The sequence below is a fragment of the Leptonychotes weddellii genome, chromosome 4, assembly GCF_054177405.1.
Source record: "Leptonychotes weddellii isolate Sample4059 chromosome 4, ASM5417740v2, whole genome shotgun sequence".
Classification (NCBI taxonomy): domain Eukaryota; kingdom Metazoa; phylum Chordata; class Mammalia; order Carnivora; family Phocidae; genus Leptonychotes; species Leptonychotes weddellii.
In genome coordinates this window covers 12,424,038-12,443,409 of record NC_138372.1, presented here as the reverse complement: position 1 = coordinate 12,443,409, position 19,372 = coordinate 12,424,038, and the positions used below count along the sequence as shown (strand labels likewise).

Genomic DNA, 19,372 nt, shown 5'->3' with positions numbered 1-19,372 from the left:
TCCTGGAGCGCTTACATGCCAGCTTGCTTCTAGAACTTTCCCTATTGCTGTCACATCCCGGGCTCTGAGTCAACTTATTCCTGAGTTCCGGGCCCAGCTCAGCCCCAGCTGAGCTCTGTACCCCTGGGCATGTCGCTTCTCTGAGCCTGTTTCTGTCCCTGTGGCCTGCCCGGAGGTGACCTGCCTGACAAGGAGGTCTGAGGTTCCACCAGGTCATGTGTGAGAAGGCCCGAGTGTTCCGGCGGGAACAAAGTGGGTGTCCAGCAAAGGCTGGTTCCCCTCAGCTGGGAGTCCCCAGTGAGCAGTTTGGGGGGGCCCCTCCTACCGACCCACCTCCCTCGCTTGTGGAGAAGACAGTCCGGGAAGGAGTTCCCACAGGAGATGCGCAGCATGACCCTCTGCCTTCCTTCTCCACCTGGGGAGAGAGGGCTGTTCCCTCCGCCGATGCTGGCCAGGGGGGCAGGTGAGGGGCCGGCCAAGCCCAGGCTCTGCTCCTTCTCCACACTCCCTGCCCCCAGCCCCCTGCTGATGAGGAACCACACACTCGAGGGCGTGGAGGGAGTGTTCGAGGTCTGCCCACCCTCCCTCTGATGCTTCTAACCCACCAGGAACATGCCTGCACCCTGTGCTTGCATGCTACCTGTAACGGGAAACTCTTTACCTGTCTTAAGAAGCTAGGCCTTTCAGGAATTTTCCTCCTCATCACTTCCTCCCCTCATCAGAGATTTGGAGCCGTTTTATGCATCCCGAGCCCTCTCTCCTGACTCGTCCCTGGAGGGATGAGCACAATCCAGGAGACCTCACTGCACATCCTGGCTGCCCTGGGGCTGTCCACCCCTTTCTCAGTCAGTCAAGCACCACTTGCTGCCCACTTAACTCTGCATCAAGTGCCAGTGGCATTCCTGGTCTACACAGTCCCTGGACCACCCGCTGCAGACCCCTCTGGGGGCCCACTAAACCCTGGGACGCTGGCCACCTCCACCTTCTCCATTCCTGCCTCTTCAATATGCCCGCAGGGCAAACACCCAAGGCGCCGCCTCACCTGGACCCGTGCCTCAGTCAGCTTGGTCCTCTGCGCCAGCTCCTCGCGGGTGTAGATGTCCGGGTAGTGAGTCCTCTCAAAGGCCTTCTCCAACTCCTCTAGCTGCTCAGCCGTGAATGTGGTCCGACTACGGCGCTGCTTGCGCTTCAGAGGGAGGTCGGGTTCTGACTCCACGTCCGAGCCCTCATCCAGCCGGTTCCCTACAGCCGGGCGAGAGGGAAGGAGAGGGTGGGGGCCCAGGGAGACGGTGGGCTGCTTTGTGCCCACATTCCCACCCACTGCTGCATTGACATACAGACCCCTCCTGAGCACAAGGAGCGTGTTTCCCACAGCACTGCTCACCAGAGCGAAGGGTGTGAGGCAACCTCCATGCCCAGCCTTAGGGGATTGGTTCAATACTTTAGGGCATGACTGGTTTTGTTTTTCAATCCCTTATTGCTGGGCATTTAGGTTAGGTCCACTGACACGGAATGATGTCCCTGCCATAGGACTCAGAGTAGTTTCATGATGAAATACATTTGCTAAAATTTTCTAGAACTCTATTCTCCAAAATGAGAGAGTTTTGCTCTGCCTGAACTGTATCTCCATACACCTAACTGTAAGAAAAAGGCGAGGTATAAACCAGTGTGCAAAGATCGATCCCACTTTTGGAAAAAGCATGCATGACACATTATGGAACACTATATTCAAAAGGTGAACAAACATTAGCCTTCAGGGTGACAGAGCTATTGTTTTTTTTTTCTTTACATTTGTTTATAGTTAGTATTTTTTAAATGACCATTTAAACAGCAATGCTATTGAATTTGGGGAAAATATTGCAAAAACTAAGGAAAGGAGGAAGGCCAGAAGAAAGGGAGGGAGACAGAGAGCACACGTGTGTGCTTAGGGCTGGCAGCCAGGAAGCTGAGACTCCAGACTTTGCTCCACCCCTAAATGCCCAGAACTGTGACCCTAGGAAGGCTACCTTCCTTCCTTGGGCCTCAGTTTCCCTGCTTGTAACATGAAGGGTTTGGACTTGTGACTTCTGCACACAGGCCCTTCCTAGGATGTTTCAGGATCTCTGAGTAACCTTCGAGGCTGGAAGAGGAGACCTTACCTGATGACCTTGGTTGTGGCCATGGCCCCTACCTGATAGTCCCCACTAATCCCCACCCTGGAGTCTAGGAGTGCATGAAGGCCATTGCTTCCTGTACAAAGAGAGCCCAGGAGTCTGGAGCCAGCTTACTTCTCAGCCCTGGATGGGGTTATCAGGCTAAGTCCAGGCCAGGGAGGTTGCAGGAAGGGCTTGATCAAGCTCCTTGGCATCAGAACTGAAGACGCCCTGGGGACTGAACTGGCTTCTCAACCCCACTGATCCTGTGCCTCTTTCCCATCTTGGTCCAGCAGAGGGAACGCTAGCAAGGAATGGCCTAGTCAGGGCTCTGGAGCTACATACACCCTCTGTGGCCCCTGGGGGAGTGTGGGGAGCACGGAGGAGAGCCAGGAGAAGAGGAGACCAAGGAAGGGAGAAGGAAAGACGAAGCAGGCTGTCAGAGATTATCTTCCTCCCATTCTTGCCTTCTCTCTCTTTCCTCTTTGCCTTCAATTTCTCTCCCCTTCCCCTCCCATCTCCATCTTCAGAATTCCTGGAAGCACTTCTGTGTTCTGTCATTCATTCGTTCACCAGAGCATCAATAGAGCACCTCCTAGGTGCTGCCCCTCCCCCCTCCTTGGGCTGGGTACACTGTGCTCACAGCGTTCAGTCTGAGTCAAGGTGGAAGAGCCTCAGTGATCATGTGATCACACTACAGATGGGAGAAAATGAGTCACAAAGTCTCTCAGGAAGTGTCCACACCGGCACCCCATCCCCCCCGTTCTCGTTCAACTGTTTTAAATGTCTGCTATACAAATAAGTCTAAGCCTCTTCCACGAGGGACAACCTCCTCCTCCCTCCCCGAAACACCTAATACAGCCTTTTAGATGTTAGGTGATGGGACAGGCATTCCAGGTCATGGGAAGAGCATGTGCCAAGGCCTGGCATGGCAAAGGGCACGATGTGCAACATTGTCATGGGGCTGGATCCACAGCTCGGACGTCATGCCGTCTTGAGTAATGCCCCTCTGTCCCAGGTCCCCTTCCCTCCACCCTGCTATCTTGGCCACTGGGCGGTCATCCCTGCTTTGTCTTGGCCACTGCCAGGCTGTTCCTGATTAGGACGCCACATGACAAGGGAGCCCTCCCTTCATCACTGCCTACACCGTCCCTAAAGGCAGAGACCTGGGGTCCCACCCAACCCCTCGTCTCCCCTTTCCCGGCTGCCTGGCTTCCCATCATTGAGAGGAGACCACGCTGACACAGCTGGCCCCTGGGGCACCTTCCCCAACACATCTGGGGCTCAGAGCCAAAGACAACTAGTCCCAAGGATTCGATCCTGAAACTCACTGCATAACCCAGAGGGGCACAGGGAGGGGGTCACGTGGGCAGAGTGAACATGGAGCACGTTCACTGAACAGAGGATTTGGGGTGGGCCGTGGGGGAGCAGACTCCTGGCCAGCAGCAGCTCCTGGCCCCTGCCCCCACACAGCTGTGAGATGGAAAGCTCCCAAAGAGGGGAGGGACAGGGCTGGTGCAGGCGTGGGGAGAGCCCCCAAGACAGAGGGATATGGGGAGTCCAATAGGGAGCAAGGATACAACAGCCCCACCTCCCAACCTTATGGGGGAAAAACAGCCTCCGTCTTAGGAAGCTCCCAATCCGATGGAGGAGGTATCACCCCTACTCTGGGCATTTCCCAGTGCGATGGAGGAAACACGGCTTCCATAGGAACTGGGGCCAGGACAGGCATAGAACACAAGACAGCTGCAGGACTTCAGAGAGCCTCAGAGTGCCCTGAGAATAGAATGGGTGAGGGACGGGAAGGTGACGGGAGCTGTTTGGTTTGTCGAAGCTTAAGAGTGGGCAGGAATGAGGTCTGCTCAGGGCCGAGTCCAGCCCAGGCTCGGCTGGTGGAAGTGGATAGAAAATCCCCGGGGTGCATCCTTTCCAGCTTCTACCTCAGCCTCCGCCCCTCCTTCCAAGCCTGCCGGTGCTCGCTCACAGCCGTTGACTCTGGAAGCTTCAGTGATGCCAGTGAGACCCCACCATGTGTGTGGACAAGCCCGTCACTCCACCAGCTTCCCTGGCCAGCTCTTGGCATCCTTAAGTGACCGAACCAGACTGTCTCACACCTCCCTGCCTTTAACCGTGAGCTTCCTCTGCTTGGAATGCCTCACCCCCTTCCACTGGGCTCCCTCCTGCTCATCCCAGTTCATGGGGGGCCTCCCCCAGCAAGGCTTCCTGAGCGCGTCCACGCCGGTCTCTGTGCCCCTTCTTGGGCTCTCAAAGCTCATCAGGGGACCCCGAACCTACCTGTTTCTGGGTCTCTCGGTCCCATCAGACTGGGAGAATCCCGAATGGAGCAGAGACTGTGCCTGGCATACAGCAGGCACTCAGTAAAGGCTCCCTAGATGAATAGGGCTTGGCGGAACAATTACAAAGTGCCTTTTGAACTCGGACACACAGCAACAGTCATCACCCAATGCATGTGCACCTCACCCTACAGTTTATAAGCTCTGTCCCCTGTTCCACCACAGTCTCTCCCAAAAACCCTGGAGGACAGAGCAGACGTATTAGCCCCATTTTACAAATGATTAGTGGGGTCCTGGGGCAGCGAGGCTGGGAAGAAAACCCAGGACTCAGGACTCACAGCCCAGCGAGAGTCACCTTCGCCACAGAGTATTGCCAGGTGGTGGAGAATTCCATTTCTGAGCTGGGGGAGGGCATGTGGGGGAGGGGGGCCCAGGTGGCTTGTTCTCCATCCCCGCCCCCAAACTTTCCCTGCTCTCCCTCTGGCCAGAGGAAGACTCTTGAAATGAAGTGTCTCAAAAGGCAGGAGCCCTGGCCTCCTAGATCTGAGGAAGCCAGCTGTGGCCTTGAGGTTTGGGGTCCTTCTCTCAGTGCACCCCTGCACCCCCACCCAGCGACGCCCTCCCCGCCCCCCCCCCACCACTCCTGCGCTCCCCCTCCCTGCTGCCTCCTAACCAGGTCTTTATTACAGTTTAACATAGGCCCGGCTCGAGCTGCGGCAGAGAAACGAATCACATAATAGTTGATACGCGTTTTAATCAAGTAATTCGGGCAGAGCCGAGAGCTGGCGAGTGTGGGCCTGGCGTCCCTGAATACCAAACAGGCCTGGGCGCAGGTCTCGGAAAATGGAAAAGTCATTTACAGCTCAGCTGGGGGCCCGGCGAGCTGGGGCCAGGGCGGGAGCCCCTCCCGGCCCCTCCGCAGAACGGCTCAGCTGTGACCCTGCAGGAGCCCGGCCCCATACAAGCGCCGGGACCCGGGATCCCGGGCTCTGGCGGACAGAGAGGCAGGGCTCGGACCCCACGTGAAAGCTCCCTGGAAGCCAGCCCCTTCTGTCCACCACTTCTACCCGCACTTCTCTTGGGTGCCCATCTCGGCACTGCCACCCCAGTGTCCAGATCGAAGGCCTGGCGCTCAGCCCTAACACCCTCTTCCTCTCTCTTCATGCCGCCCATGCAGCCAGCCCAGCACCAAAGCCGGGGAACTCCGAATCCCTGTCGGCTCTGAACACCCCCCCCCGCCACAGCTGCCGCACCCCCGGCCCGGCCTCAGTATGCCCTCTCCTCTCTCCCTGGACTCCAGCAACCCTCTCCTGCTCCGGCAACCACAGGCCTTTGCATAGGCTGTGCCCTCTGCCTGGAGCGCCCTCCCCGTGCCCTCCTCGGGCTGCAGTTGGCTGCTGCTGTCCAGGCCAAAGTAGAGCGGGCATCCAGGAGCACAGGCTCCAGAGGCAGCCTGCCTGGATGTAAAACATGGATGATATTAGGGAGCCCCCTCTGCCCACCTTCCTTGCTTTGCCTTTTTCCACACCACATATCACAATCAGATGGGCTAACTCTTCTATTTTATTGCCCACCCCCACCATTGCCCTGGCCATCACTAGAGCTCCATGAAGGTGGGTGGTTTCGTCTTTTTTGTTCACTGGTATATCTCCAGTGTTCGGCAGAGAGTGGCTGACCAAGTATCTGTTGAATGAATAAGTAAATAAAAGTGCCCGGGACAACGTGAGCTTCCTTTGATCCTCGATCTTTTCGATCAGCTTGGGATCACTCCTTCAGGAAGCCTTCCGAGGTTGCCACACCCCCCATTCTGGCTCAGAGGCACCCACCTCTGTGCTGTCATTGTTGGGGCTCAGCAAAACTGTCCATACTTGGTTCACTTCAGTCCTGCTTTCTAGGAGACCTCCTGGGGGTTGAGAGGCCGCTGCGAGGTGGGGATTTCTGTCAGACTCTACGCCAGCACCTGAGTCAATGGGCCCAACTCCCAACTCTCCCAACAAAACTTTTCTTTCTCCAGAAAGTCCCTATCCATCCCCACCAGGCTGCCTTTTTTAAACTTGAAACTGCAGGTATATAATTTGCATGACAAAATGTGGAGCCCCTGTGGGGTGTTCTCAGATCCTGACTTCTCAGCTAAGAGCCTAGTACTGTTCTCAGGCACTAGAGGGCACTCTTTATACATTCCTGCCAGGAAGGGGGGGGGGGCCTCTCTAGGAAGAAGGAAGTAGTACTGTTTGAAATGGTACTGTGTGGTTGCACAGCCAGAATTCAGAGCCACACTGTCTCACGATGGAACCAGAGCTGTCTCTGCACGGAATCGTGAACCAAGCACAAGTCACATGAGGGAGAGAAGAGAGGGTTTGTAGAGGGCTGGAATTGTTTGGGTGCAGATATTCAAAACTAAGCTTTCCCTGCTAAAGCAAGAGGTTGAAACTAAAGCGGTCAAGAGGGTCCTTCCAACTTGGTCTCTTTAACCTGTTGGCATCATTCACAGCAAATGTGGAGTTCTGGAAGGGGGGACAGCAGCTGTGCATTAGGGGAGGGGAGAGGGCAGGACATGTTAAGCAGGTGACTTGGGGGCAGGAGAAGGAGCTATAGGAGCTCATCATCCGCTTTAACACTCTTCCTGTGACCTTAAGACAATCTTGCAAATAATCACCAGTTTTTCTTTACTTCTTCTTTGGGCTATTTCAGCCATTTACTCACCGACCTCATGTGAGGACAGGAAGAGCCATGCTTGGTGTTGGGTGGACAGCAGAACTCGGTATGTCAGCGCCTAAAGGAAGCCTGCCAACGGCTCCCACCTTATGGAATGTGGCTCAGGCAGCCAGGGGCAGATGCTGGTGGACGGCGGGGAGAGAAGCCGTGGGGTCAAGATGGACCCGGGCTTGAATTCTGGATCCGCCCCCGACAAGCTATAGATGTTGGGCAGCGCTGTTTAACATTTGAGCCTCATCTTCTTCATTTTCATTTCTAAAATGGAACAGTGCAGGGATCCAGCCCCGCCCCCAGCCCCCCGAGCAGCTGTGCCTCCAGACCCAGAGTCTCCTCTCATTCAGAGAGCCTGGCAGGGGAGCTGGTCCTCCAGGCTCATGCCCTGAGCTGCTGTGTGACCCTGAGCATGTCACTTACCCTCCTGGTTTCCCCGTTTCCCCACCCATCCCTGGGAATAAGAACTCTGTGTGCCTACTCCCCGCGGCGCCACGTGCCTGCTTCTCAAGAAACACCAAGCCTCTGACACAGGGATCACAGCCTGCTCCCCACACTGACTCGGGAGTTACTCCCCGCCTCTGGGTCACAGATTCTTCATCTGTAAAATGAGGAAAGTAATAATAGGGTCGTCATGCACGAAGATTAAATGAATTACTACAAGACCAGGGTTTATAACAGTGCTGGGTATACAGTAAGTGCTCAATATACGTGAGCTATTATTATTATTACTGCTGGGGTTTTTTAAAAAGATTTTATTTTTAAGTAGTCCCTGTCCCCAACGTGGGGCTCGAACTCACAACCTCGAGATCAAGAGTCGCATGCTCTACCCACTGAGCCGGCCAGGCGAGAACTTAATCTCCCTCTGCATGCCCCCAGAGGCAAGCACGTTTGCGGGGCACAACACACAAAGGAATGAGAGCACGTGTGAATGAATGATTGAATGAATGGCGACCCCTTTGTCAGCCCTCCCTTGTTCTCCTATGGCGAGCGCTTGGCACAAACCCCAGCAGGCCCACAGACCGCCCCTGTCCTCTTCCCCCAGGAGAGGCCATCCCAGACGCAGAAGGTGCCCGCCGAGGACAGGTGCCCAGGGAAGCCACGCCGCTGGGGCATGAGAGCAGGCACGAAGGGCCCAAGAGGGAGTCTGGCCTTCAGGAAGCGGGGCCTGCGGAGGCCTGGCTTGAGGCCTCAAGGTCAGCGAAGGGGAAACAGCAGCTGGGGCCCCAGCGGCCAGATGAAGCTGCCCCGCATGGCGGTGAGGAAAAGGCAGGCTGGCCACCCGTCGGCGCCCCACAAAGCCACTGTGAAAGGGCCATATGCCTGAGAAGTCAAACCCGCCCGCAGCCCAGCTCTGCCTGCCAGCCCCTCGCCCCTGCTCACTGCTGGAACTCCGGGAGGCAGAGGGGGTCAGCCGGTTGCCAAGTCATTGAAGGAGGCAGAGATGGAAAAGAGCTCAGCACCCCCGGCCCCTGCCTCCCTTCGTCCATCGAAGCCCCTGCCTCCAGACTCGGCCCTGAGGACGGGCTTCCACCTGGGGCTCGCTGGACCCTCAGACCCTGAAGACGGGGCTCTGAGGTTGCACAAAGCCTCCTACGGCAGGACTGGGCATGAAGGCCTCAGGAGAATAAACCTAGCAGCGGCTGATGTGTTCTGGCCACACCGTGTGCCTTTACTACAGCGAATCACAGCGTCCCGCAGAAGCCCTAAGAGGGATGGGTATGATCAGCCCCGTTTTATAGGCTCAAAGGGGTAAATGAACTCCACGGCAGGGTGACGGTTAAAGCTGGGCAGCTGGCCCCGGAGGCCCACTGGAGCCGGGCATCCAAGGGCCTTGCATGGGCCCAGGAGTGCCTTGCCCCGTGGGCTCCTTCCAGGCCTTTGCTGCAGCCTGGGCTGACGCTCTAACCTACCTCCTAGTTCCCCCTCCTGCAAAGCCGCACTTGGAGACCGGGTGTCCACCTAGCCCACGAAGCTCTCCCTGAATCCCCGAGGCATCGGCCGGCCGCCCGCGCCACCCTCCCGGCACTGGGCATCGACTCCTGCTGGAGACTGACGATGAACGTTTAATTCATCTGTTCTGTTTACCAAATACACCCGATCATCCGGCTTGGAAGAGCATTAGCTGAACTTCCTGCGCGTGAGGACGGGGTCTCCCCGCCATCGAACTGAGGACACTCTGGCGTAGAGAGAGGTCGTGCCTTCCCAGTAAGACTGGGAGTATCTTGAGGGTGGAAACTCTGATTTCTCTATTATAACTGGGCGTTACTCCGCGCTGGGTAACAGCGCTGTAGTTCCTATCATTCTAGAATGTTCTTAATGACAGTCGTTGGTAGGAACGGCAGCCATCGGTTTCACAAAGAAATCACGCACCTTGTCATTGCAGACACAGTAAGAAGTGACTCAAGCTTCCCCAGAGCCATAGATTCTCTCCCAGGACTCTGTGCTGTGTCATTTCTATCCATCAACTTCCGACTACCCCCACCTCCACCTTTCTTTCAACAGGCCTCCCAGAAAACTCCAACACCCAGCCAATGTCACATTGCACGTCAAGGAATACAGAGGAGTATGTGCCTAATAGGTATTTATTAGGCACCTACTGGGTGCCCCATAGCCTCACACTAAGAAAAGCTCCAGCAATGAATGTCCACCACAGTGGAACCCAGCGGGTATCTCAGAATCCTGCCTTTAGAGAGAGAACCACTCCCTTAAAGGTGGGCAGGGGTGCAGGCCAAGCCTAGAACACACGGGTGAAGGTTGAGTGGGATCACTGGAAAAGCAAGCCAGGCCTCCCCCCCACCCCCCACCCCCCCACCACAGGGCATTAATGGAGGCCAGCCTCCCTCCTTAGAAACTAAAAGCTTCACCTGGGAAGGCCACCTCATAGAACAGACTTTCTCTCTGTAGACGAACACCAAAGCCATCAACCGGAGTTACTTCCCCACCTATTGCTGCCTCCAGGAATTCCAGAGTAAAATGCAAATATTCACACCGCAGAAGCGCCCTCCACCCTGGCTACAGGCACACAGAGCCCCCCAGATCAGGCAATGGTCACCTTGCCCAGAGGCGGGTCCCCAGGGAGTCTGTGGTGCCGGTTGGAAAGACTAGGGGCTCTGGACTGGAGCCCTGAATTTTGTTCCTGACTTTGCCTCCAACTTGCTGTGCGACCTTTGGCAAGTCTGAACCCCTCTGAGCACCATTTCTCCTACCCCTAAAAACCAGAGGTCCTCCTGGATTTTCAGGAACAATCCTGAGAAGGGGGTCTGGGCTATATCTGATTTACTCACTACTTCACACTCCCAGAGTTCAGTACTGCTCCTGGCACACAATAGAGCTTTCAATAAATGCCTATTGCTGGATAAATAATGATCAATCGATGGGGGTAGGGAGGAGCTCCAGAAGGGACTGGGATTCTACGTTGGTGCAGTGTGGGACAGCCTGAGATTATTTGATTCTTGTGGGGACAGGGAAGGACAGACTTCATGACCCTCCTATTCTGCTTCTCAGTCATCCCCAGGCCCTTCTTCTCTTAGGGGAAGGGGGTAGGGAAGAAGGCTTATCTCTCCCCTCCCCTCTCCATCCTTCTCCTCCCCTCCCTGCCCCTCCCCGGGCCGGTCCTGGGCCCCTTGTGTCTCAGGCTGGGCTGGTCGCTGGGCAGCCGGAGGCCTTTCATGGTGCATTCTCGGCCGCCCTTCCCCGCCCTCTCTCCCCAGCAACCCCACCCTGTCATGCTCCCATCAATCTGCCGCAACCCGGCCTCTCCAGCTGGCCTGGCTGGGCTGTTCCCAGGCAGAGCAGGTCCACAGTGGAAGGTGGTGGAAAAATGTGGACAAATTTCTGATTTGCAACACTCTGGGAAAGAGTTTATTGCCATTGTTTGAGGACGAATGTATAAATAAAGCAAGGCGAAGATTGCAGGGGGAGGCCGATGAAAGGCAGAAAACGAGAAATTTTATGGCCATAAGGAGCGTACTCTAATGGTGATTTTTGAGGCACTGGACCATGGTAGTTACTTAGCCAAATGATCGCTGTGAAGCTGGGCAAGGCGGCTTATTTCTTAATTACTGTTACGTATTATGTCAGGCAGATGCCCCAACCCTGGAAAACTTGGTCCTGAAGCAGACACCGGCTCGGAATCAGGTCCTGGTGCTGGGGTGCTGGTGGGCCGGTGGGAGGGCCGTCACCTGCACCCATCGAGAGCAGGGGGCCCCCGGGGCCTGCCGCCCTCTTTCCCTGCCCAGGCTCCTGCCCCCCGGATGGGAATCCACCCACTCCACGCATAGGTGTTGAGCGCGTGCAGGCTCCGAGCCACCCACGGCTGGTGCAGTGCAGGATGAAACAGACACCACGTCTGGCTTCCAAAGATATTCGCGGAAAGCAGCTAGGGGCTCATTTGGGACTCCTCACTGTGTGTCTCTGTGCAAGATAACTCAGGACAGGACCGAAGGTGGGAGGAGGCGGGCTGAGTGGCCAGAAGAGGGCTGGTGGGGGGAGGACGGGGTGGCTGTCTCGTGCTGTGTCCCCTGCCTCTGTGTCTTCGCCTGTAAAAAGAAAGGGGGCGGGACTAAATCATCCATCCCCCTTTGAGTTGTGATTCCAAGATGCTGTGATTCTCTTGCTCTCACGGTTGGCGAGGTTGGTTTTTCAAGGGTGACCAACACTTGCCCTGTGGAACACTTTGCTCTTCTCTTACTGGTTCACCGCTGACAAGTAACGTAGCAACAGAAGGAAGAAGGGGGCTACAGTTGACTGAGGGCGTCCAGTGTGCCAGGAGCTCCGCGTGCGTTATGTTCTCTCACGGAATTCCTCCCGGTTATCTTGGTGCTCCTTGGGAAACACTCAGAAAGGCGTGGAGGCTTTCTCAGACATAAGTGGTAAAGCCTCCATTCACCCAAGCCAGGTGGGTCCCCAAAGTCACCAAATACATTTCAAGTAAATCAAGCCCCCTCCCTCGCACCTTCTGGACCAGCATCAGGCCATCAGAAGACCCTGGAGGGCTTGCTGAAACACAGAGTGCTGGGCCCCCCGGCGGGGGGAGCTTCTGATTAGGTAGATGGAGCCAAGAAGGAGCATCTCCACCGAGTTTGCAGGTGGTGCTGATGCTGTTGGTGGGGGCCACACTTTGGAACCACTGTTCTACAGAAATTCAGAGAGAAACAGCAAGAGCAAACACAAAAACCATGCTGCTCTGTGGAAAGGCAGAAGCATACAACTCTTCTTACCTCTTATCAGAATGGAGGGACTAAAACAGAGTGCCAAGCCCTCAGCCTCAGCCCCCCACGGACCCCAAACCTGACAGGTTCTTCACACTGGGATTGGCAGGAAGACGACTCAGCCCAAGGTGGGCCCAGCGAGGGGGCAAGCTTGGCAGGTGAACTTTCTTCTCTGTGGTCCCTGCTCCTGCCTCTTGCCATGGTGTCTAGGGCATCAGAGTCTTTTTTTTTTTTTTTTAAGATTTTTATTTATTTATTTATTTATTTGAGAGAAGAGAGAGAGAGAACACGCGCAGAGGTAGGGGCAGAAGGAAGGAAGAGGGAGAAGCAGACTCCCTGCTGAGTAGGAAGCCTGATGCGGGGCTCGATCCCAGGACCCTGAGATCATGATCTGAGCCGAAGGCAGACGCTTAACCGACTGAGCCACCCAGGCGTCCCTGGGTCATCAGATTCTTGACAGACCACAGCCCAGGATGCCTGGAGTCCTCACCAGGACCCAGCCTGTCCCACCCCCCCTCAGCCTCCGGACTTACCTCTTTCCACCCCTTCTCTCCACCTAGGTCCTCTTTCCCTTCCCCCACCATCCTTCCCTCCGCATTCACCAGTCAGATTCTGTCACTGGTATTAACAAAGGGAAAGAGTTATCACAGTATCAGGAGACTGACCTTTACAAGGCTGATGTCAAGGACCATGCCTGACACCTGCTTCCCCCGTGACCCATCTTCCCGTCTCCTAGCTTGAATTATTTGGAGGGGCAATGTTTCTGCTCCAGAAGGATGATGATTTTTTTTTAATCTGTTTTGTTCATCGCTTTATTCCCAATTCCCAGAAGAGGGCTCGGCCCATGGGAAGAGCTCAACACATGCTTGTCCTGTGATTGAATGAATGAACGAGCGAGAGGGTGAATGAATGCGTGGCCTCTTCCTATGTGCCCAGATCCATGCAATAACTTGCAACATTTCCACAGACGCCTGTGACAGTTTGTTCTTCAAGCCAACGTGACTATTGGTGAGTGGGTTAGGATCATCCTGCACAACCGTCTCATTAGAGATGGATTTATGCAACACCAGACACCTGGCCTCACGCTGAGAGCCCCAGCCAGCCAGCTGAACCCTTCCAAGAGGTCCGGAGGATTGACACTCTATAAACCAACACACAGGTACTCCACTGAATTCACCCTTCTGCATCCAGATGTTTGGTCCACTCAGAGGTGGCCCAAATGCAAATGTGGTGTCTTAATGAAGGCAGGATGATCCCTCAGCCACCCCGGACTGCAAGCTGCAAGCGTCTCCCTGCAAAGAGTCCGACGGCTTTGGAAGTGGGTTGCTGGAGGGAGCCAGTTTTTAAGGGAGTTAAAATCCAATTTGATCCTGCTGCTTACGCCTTTTCTAGTTTGATGTGTTTTTGATAAAAAAAAATTTTTTTTGATCAATAAAAATAAAATCTGTTACTCGCACCCCGGGGCAATTATTGCTCTGGGCCCAGTTTGCTGAATCTTGATAGAATAAATAATGCTGTCTTTCCAAAATGTGGCCAGCCATAGGTTAGTTACCTTAAACCAGCAGGGAGGGGATGGAATCTGAAAACGTACTAGTTCTCAGAAGGCAAATTCAGGCCTCTAGGAGGTGAGGGATGGGGCTTCCCAGTTCTGAAAGGCAAGTGGTCCTCCCCACAGAGATAAAACACTGATGCTCTTACCTGGAGCCAGGTACTGTGCCCGGCATACATAACTGGCATTACCCCACAACACTGGCGGGCACTGATATCCCAGCAGTTCCAAGGAGAAGACTCAGAGAAGGGCAACGCTTTACCCAAGGTCACACAGCTGCATGTGGCCATGTCAGGACTGGGGCTCTGGTCCATCAGGACTCTGAGCCCACGTGCAGACCCCCTGCCTTGGAAGGTGGAGAACATTCCCATGCCAATGCTTCTTTTCCCACCCTCCCTTGCACCCTTCCCTTCTCCCCGAGTGCCATACTGAGCTGGCTCCAAATAGCCCTGATCAGGGCAGCTGGAAAGGCCAGCACCCTCTGGCCTGGGGCTGCATATGGTCGGAGGGGATGTGGCATTTGAGAAACGGATGGATATCATGGGAAGGTGCAGGGTCCTGTGCCTTGAGGAACCAATGTGGAAGGACACACATCTACCATTAGGCATGGTCCTACTGTGTGCATGCATGTGCGTGCATGTGCTTATACTCAGGGACAATTTGTTTTCTACTACATATTTCTGAAAAACGACAACAAAATACAATCTTTTAGTAAAAGAGTCTTATGAATCTTGCAAGAGGTCAAGGGAGGGGGACGGCTTGGTGGCCTCCCAGCCTATGCCAGACGTGTGATACCTGGTTAGGGGACCCAGTGACTAGATTCAGAGGGTCAGTGGTGAGAGAGGGGAGATCCTGGGTCAGGGGAATTCTCGAGAGTGCCTGGGGATGAGGAAGGGGTTCGTGTTGTGGGTGTGGAGGCTGGTAACCCCAGTGGCTGAAGGACAGAAATGAGCCAACACTGAGTGCCCAGTGAGTGTCGAGCCCATCCAAAGACATAAAGCAGAGCCGAGATGCAGGATTCGAATCCAAGCCAGCTGAGCTTCCCGCGATGCGGGGAGGGGAAATGCCTCCCCAAAGCCCAGTGTTTACCCTCCCAGCCCCCTCGCATGCAGCCACGGGGGCCCCCCAGCCCAACCTCCAGCTCCTATTGCTCTCAGGCTCGGCCGCCTGCCTGCTAATTAGATTCCCCTGGAAATAAGAGTGCATTGTACAGTCCCGCTAAAGGCAAACTGATTTCACAATTTCTTTTCTTTCCTCCTCTTAATAACTCGCAATGTCTCAAGGAGGTTTTACTTACAGCCTGCACACTGGAAAATTATTCTGTCTCTCATGCACTCATTTTTCTCTTAAGGAAAATTGAAAACTGGATTTCTCCTCCATCACCGGCCCCCTCTCTTTGCCTATCTTGTGCCCAGATTATTCTAGTCCCTGGCCCCTCTCTACCTTGTAAGCAAGGACCCCCGCCCTCCTGCCCCACAGCCTGGAAAGCCTGGCAGCCCCAACTGATCTTGGGAACAGTGAGGCATCTTTCAAAAGTTTAGAGAGGGGGCCGGAGGGAGGCATGCGGTGGGGGGCGAAGTAGTCTGCTTCACTGCGGGATGCATTTGCCTCCAGAGAACTGGACCGGCTCCAGCACTTTTGAGGTAGGAGCTGGATGAGTGAGGGGCCTTTATTGGTCCCATCGGGTTCCCGTTAAGTGTCAGGGAGTAAATTATAAACAAATGGGTCCCATTTCCATTTCTGAAGGCATCTCCCGCCCTGCCTTCACCCTCCACATTTAAGGGTACATCCCCTTAAATGGTGCCTGATAGGACGAGGAGCCAGGTGGTTGGTGGCACGCAGGTGTGGGCTGTGGTCCGCACAGCCCGCAGCCCCTGCCAGCCGGCTGGCACCCACTTCCCAGGCCCCAGGGCCAGACCAGTGAGTAATGTGTGATGGATGGACAGATGGACGGAGAGACGGACACCCCGGGGGGACTACGGATCTGGGCTCTAAGTTAGCAGGTTTCATGAATTAGGATTCGAAAGCCCCCCAGGGGGGGAGCAAGAGGATGGAGGAGGGTGCTTGCTGGAGAACGAGGCCTGGGCCGGGGCTGGGCAGCCTGAATGGCCACTGCCATGGGCTGGAGTCAGGGAGGGACGCGACAGGTCCCTGGGCCTGGCACTCAGGACGTGTGGGACAGAACGGGACCCTGAGCAGGGCAACCAAGAGCTACCCACTCCACGCCACCCTCCGCCCACTTCCCCGCTTCTACCGCCCCCGCTCCCACTGTGAGAGTTGGAAGTGGGAGAAAGAGCCAGCCACACCCGTGCAAACAACTGATCTTACGGCAACTGGGACCACGCGCCAGGCACCAAGGCCCGGGCGCTTATGACCGCATTGAATCCTGACATCAGCATCACCACTTCAGGGACAAGGGCTCTGGAATGCAGAGAGGCCATCACCAGTGGTCGCCCCAGCTCCCAGGCAGCGCTTCCTACGTGCCGGGCACCGTGAAGGGCTATGTGTGAGTTAGTGGATTTAAATGTTGCAACAACGTCACACTATTATTCCATTTCCAGATAAGGAAACCAAGGCTCAGAGAGGCAGAGCGTGGGGTCGATCTCAGGTCTGGTGCAGGCACTGGCCTCCCTGTTTAGGATGGCTTCTCCACATGGACTGGGTCTCTAACGTTTGAGACCTCCTTTTTGTGTCAGAGGAGTCCAGACGTTCAAGCCAGAAGCAGCCCAAGAGATAATTCAGCCCCATCTCATTGTCTTACAGATGAGAACACGGAGCCCAGAGAGGGCATGTGACTTGCCAGAGGCCACACAGCAGGTCAGCGGAAGAGCTCATACTGCTGTCAGGGGTCAGGCCCCCTCTCTAATCACAGAGACCCACAGACACACTCAGGGTCTGGCCCACAGCAGGCCTCCCCAGATAGGTACGCCCTGACTGTGCCAATAACTCCATGTTAGCTACGTCCTGGGGCTACTGAGTCAGGACAGGCTCTGGAGCTCTAAAGATGCTCTGGATTCCTGCTGGCCTCCCCTGTCAGGCTGGAAGCAATACCAGGGGGCTGCCACCCCCAGTCTGAGGATGCTCCAGACCTGGAAGGAGGACAAAGGAGAAGGCAGAGTAAGGCCAAATGCTAGGAAATGAGTCGTGTCCGGCCAGGCTTAGGATCCAGAAACCTCATTCCTTTGTTCCTGCCGCGGAATGGCAGGCTGCCAGCAGGAGGGGGCTCTGGAGACCACGCACTGCAGGTCTGAATCCTGGGTGACCTCGAGCTGGTCACTTAGCCTCTCTGAGTCCTAGCGTCTAGGAGGAAGTTGGGTGCTCAGGCAAAGCGTCTGAGGAAGGGGAGGCAAAAGAGAGACTCCTGTCCTTTGGCCCCTGATCCCTCCCAAGGGCCCCAAAGAAAACCAACACAATCGCTTGCCCTCTCCTCGTGGGCCCTGACATGTTGCAGGAAGAAACTTGAGGAAGACGGGCCTGGCCTGGGAAGGGGCTCCACTAAGGCTGAGTCACTGTTGGCCAAAGGTTACCTAAGATGTGTCCAGACAAGAACCAGCCAGGGTCCTCCTGCAGGGCCTCCAGACACACCGGCCTGCCCAAAACCAGGACAAAGGCAACCCTCCTTCTGGGGAAAAGCATGCCAATCCAGGAATCCAGGTCCAGAGGAAAGCTTATGTAAATGTATGCAAAATCCCTGGCTCTGAGCAGCTCCGTGAATGGAAACCATTATTACTTTAACAAGCATTTAATGAGCACCTACTAGGTACCAGGTGCCTTCTCACACACGGTCGGTCGTCCTTCTATCTGCCCTACTGCTCTGTGAGAGGGTGCTGGCGGCCCCGCCCCCCCGTGTTTGCAGGTGAGGCTGTGGGAGCCGGGAGGGTGCGGCTCAGGCATCCCTGTAGCTGCGGCACCCCCAGCCCTGACTCTGAACAAAGGGTTCTCAACCTGGGCTGCTCACTGGAATCCCGGAAGAATGGTCTGGGGTGCAGCTTGGGCATTGGGAGGCTGAGAGCCACCTCTCTGGGCCCCTGGATTTTGCTCTGGATTTGCCCATCTCCTATTCAGCTCCCGAGGCGGCAAGGCTCAGAAAGAGTATGGGAGGAAGAATCATGGAGATGTCGGACGGAGGGGAGAACTGGGACCTGGGGAGGGGGCATGGGCCCCACTGGCCTTGGCTGGGGGTAGAGAAAAGACTGGACCCTCCCCAAACCCTGGTGCTTCTTGGGCCAGCTCAGGGGCAGGGGTCCCAGACAAAGCTGACAGGTGGGGCAGCCGCTCCTGGGACTGGGCTGGGTGGGAAGTGGGGGGGTGTCCTTGACACCATTCCACTGCTTCTACCACATTCTCGGAGCAAATCCCACTCCCCTCCCCCACTAATCTCCCTCCTCACCCCGAGGGCCTTGTGACTTGTAGAGACTATAGGTGTGCATTTCCTTAAATCTGAACTCAAACCCCTCCGACGGCAGCCTCCAGAATCCACCTGCCGGAGTTGGTCTGTCTTGTGCTCCCTTGTTGTGTGAGGATCTGGCTTCTTGGGAAAAGGTCTTCCTTTACGGGGTTGTTGCAAAGTCGGGGCTGCATGCAGACCGAAGCATCCTTCCTTGCCCTGCGGCTCTCTGAAGGATGTAGGTGAAGCCCAGCCACAGAACAAACTTCTCCCCGCCCCTTCCCTCTCTGCAGGACTTCACACTTGACCAAGAACCTCAGAGTGTTATTATTCTCCCCCGTTTTACAGATGGGGAACAGGCATCTAAAGCAGCCTGCCCAGCAGCACGTGCGTCTAGCTGTGGTAGGGTCAGGCCTCGAAGCTGGCTCCTCAGCTCAGCTGCCGAGCCAGGAGCAAGCAGCTGAGGGCCTGCCATCTTTTGATCTGCAGCAGGAGGGAACGGAGTCAGAGGGAAGGAAGAACTGCTCGCTCTCAGTAGTCTAAGCCCTACAACCAGCTGCTTTGGGAGAAGCTAAAGAATGTCCCAGGGGCCTTTCCTGATGACCCCAAAGGACCCCTGCCCCCTTCAGCTTACCACTGGAGTCAAGCTCCCAGATGCCCCACCCCCCAACCAAACAGTCTGAATTTTCCCCCAGGTGAGTTGGGAGGAGAAATTCAATCCTGTTTCCTTTCCTCCAAACGTGCCAAAAGCTTGTTTGCTCTGAGAGGCCCTTGAGGCCTTGGCTCCCCTGGTTTCAAATAATTGACTTTCAAAGCCTGTCTTCAGGTGGAACGCTGCCACAGAGCACCTGGGTGAACGGCTGAACCCCCGCCCCCCCCCCAGGACTTTTCCAGGGAATGAATGGGGAGGTGCCTGGGCTCCACGATTGGCCTGATACCTTCCACAGTCACCTCTGGTCCCACTGACCCCTCCCACCACCCCGAAGCCTGTCCCACAGTCACTGGCTGGCATCGGGGGCTGAGATGGGGGAGGCAGGCCCCCTTGTGCTCCCACGGCTCTTACTGCGCAGCTATTAGAGAGAATGTGGTAT

At 55.7% G+C, this 19,372-nt stretch overlaps 1 protein-coding gene across 1 annotated transcript in view; it reads right to left on the bottom strand.

Annotated features, from left to right (window-relative positions):
* PAX7 (paired box 7) overlaps positions 1–19,372 on the bottom strand; it is a 97,699-nt gene that overhangs the window by 46,291 nt on the left and 32,036 nt on the right. The window contains exon 5 of the mRNA XM_081817592.1: positions 1,043–1,242. Coding sequence (XP_081673718.1) covers positions 1,043–1,242 — 200 coding nt within the window. The remainder of the gene's footprint in view (positions 1–1,042; positions 1,243–19,372) is intronic.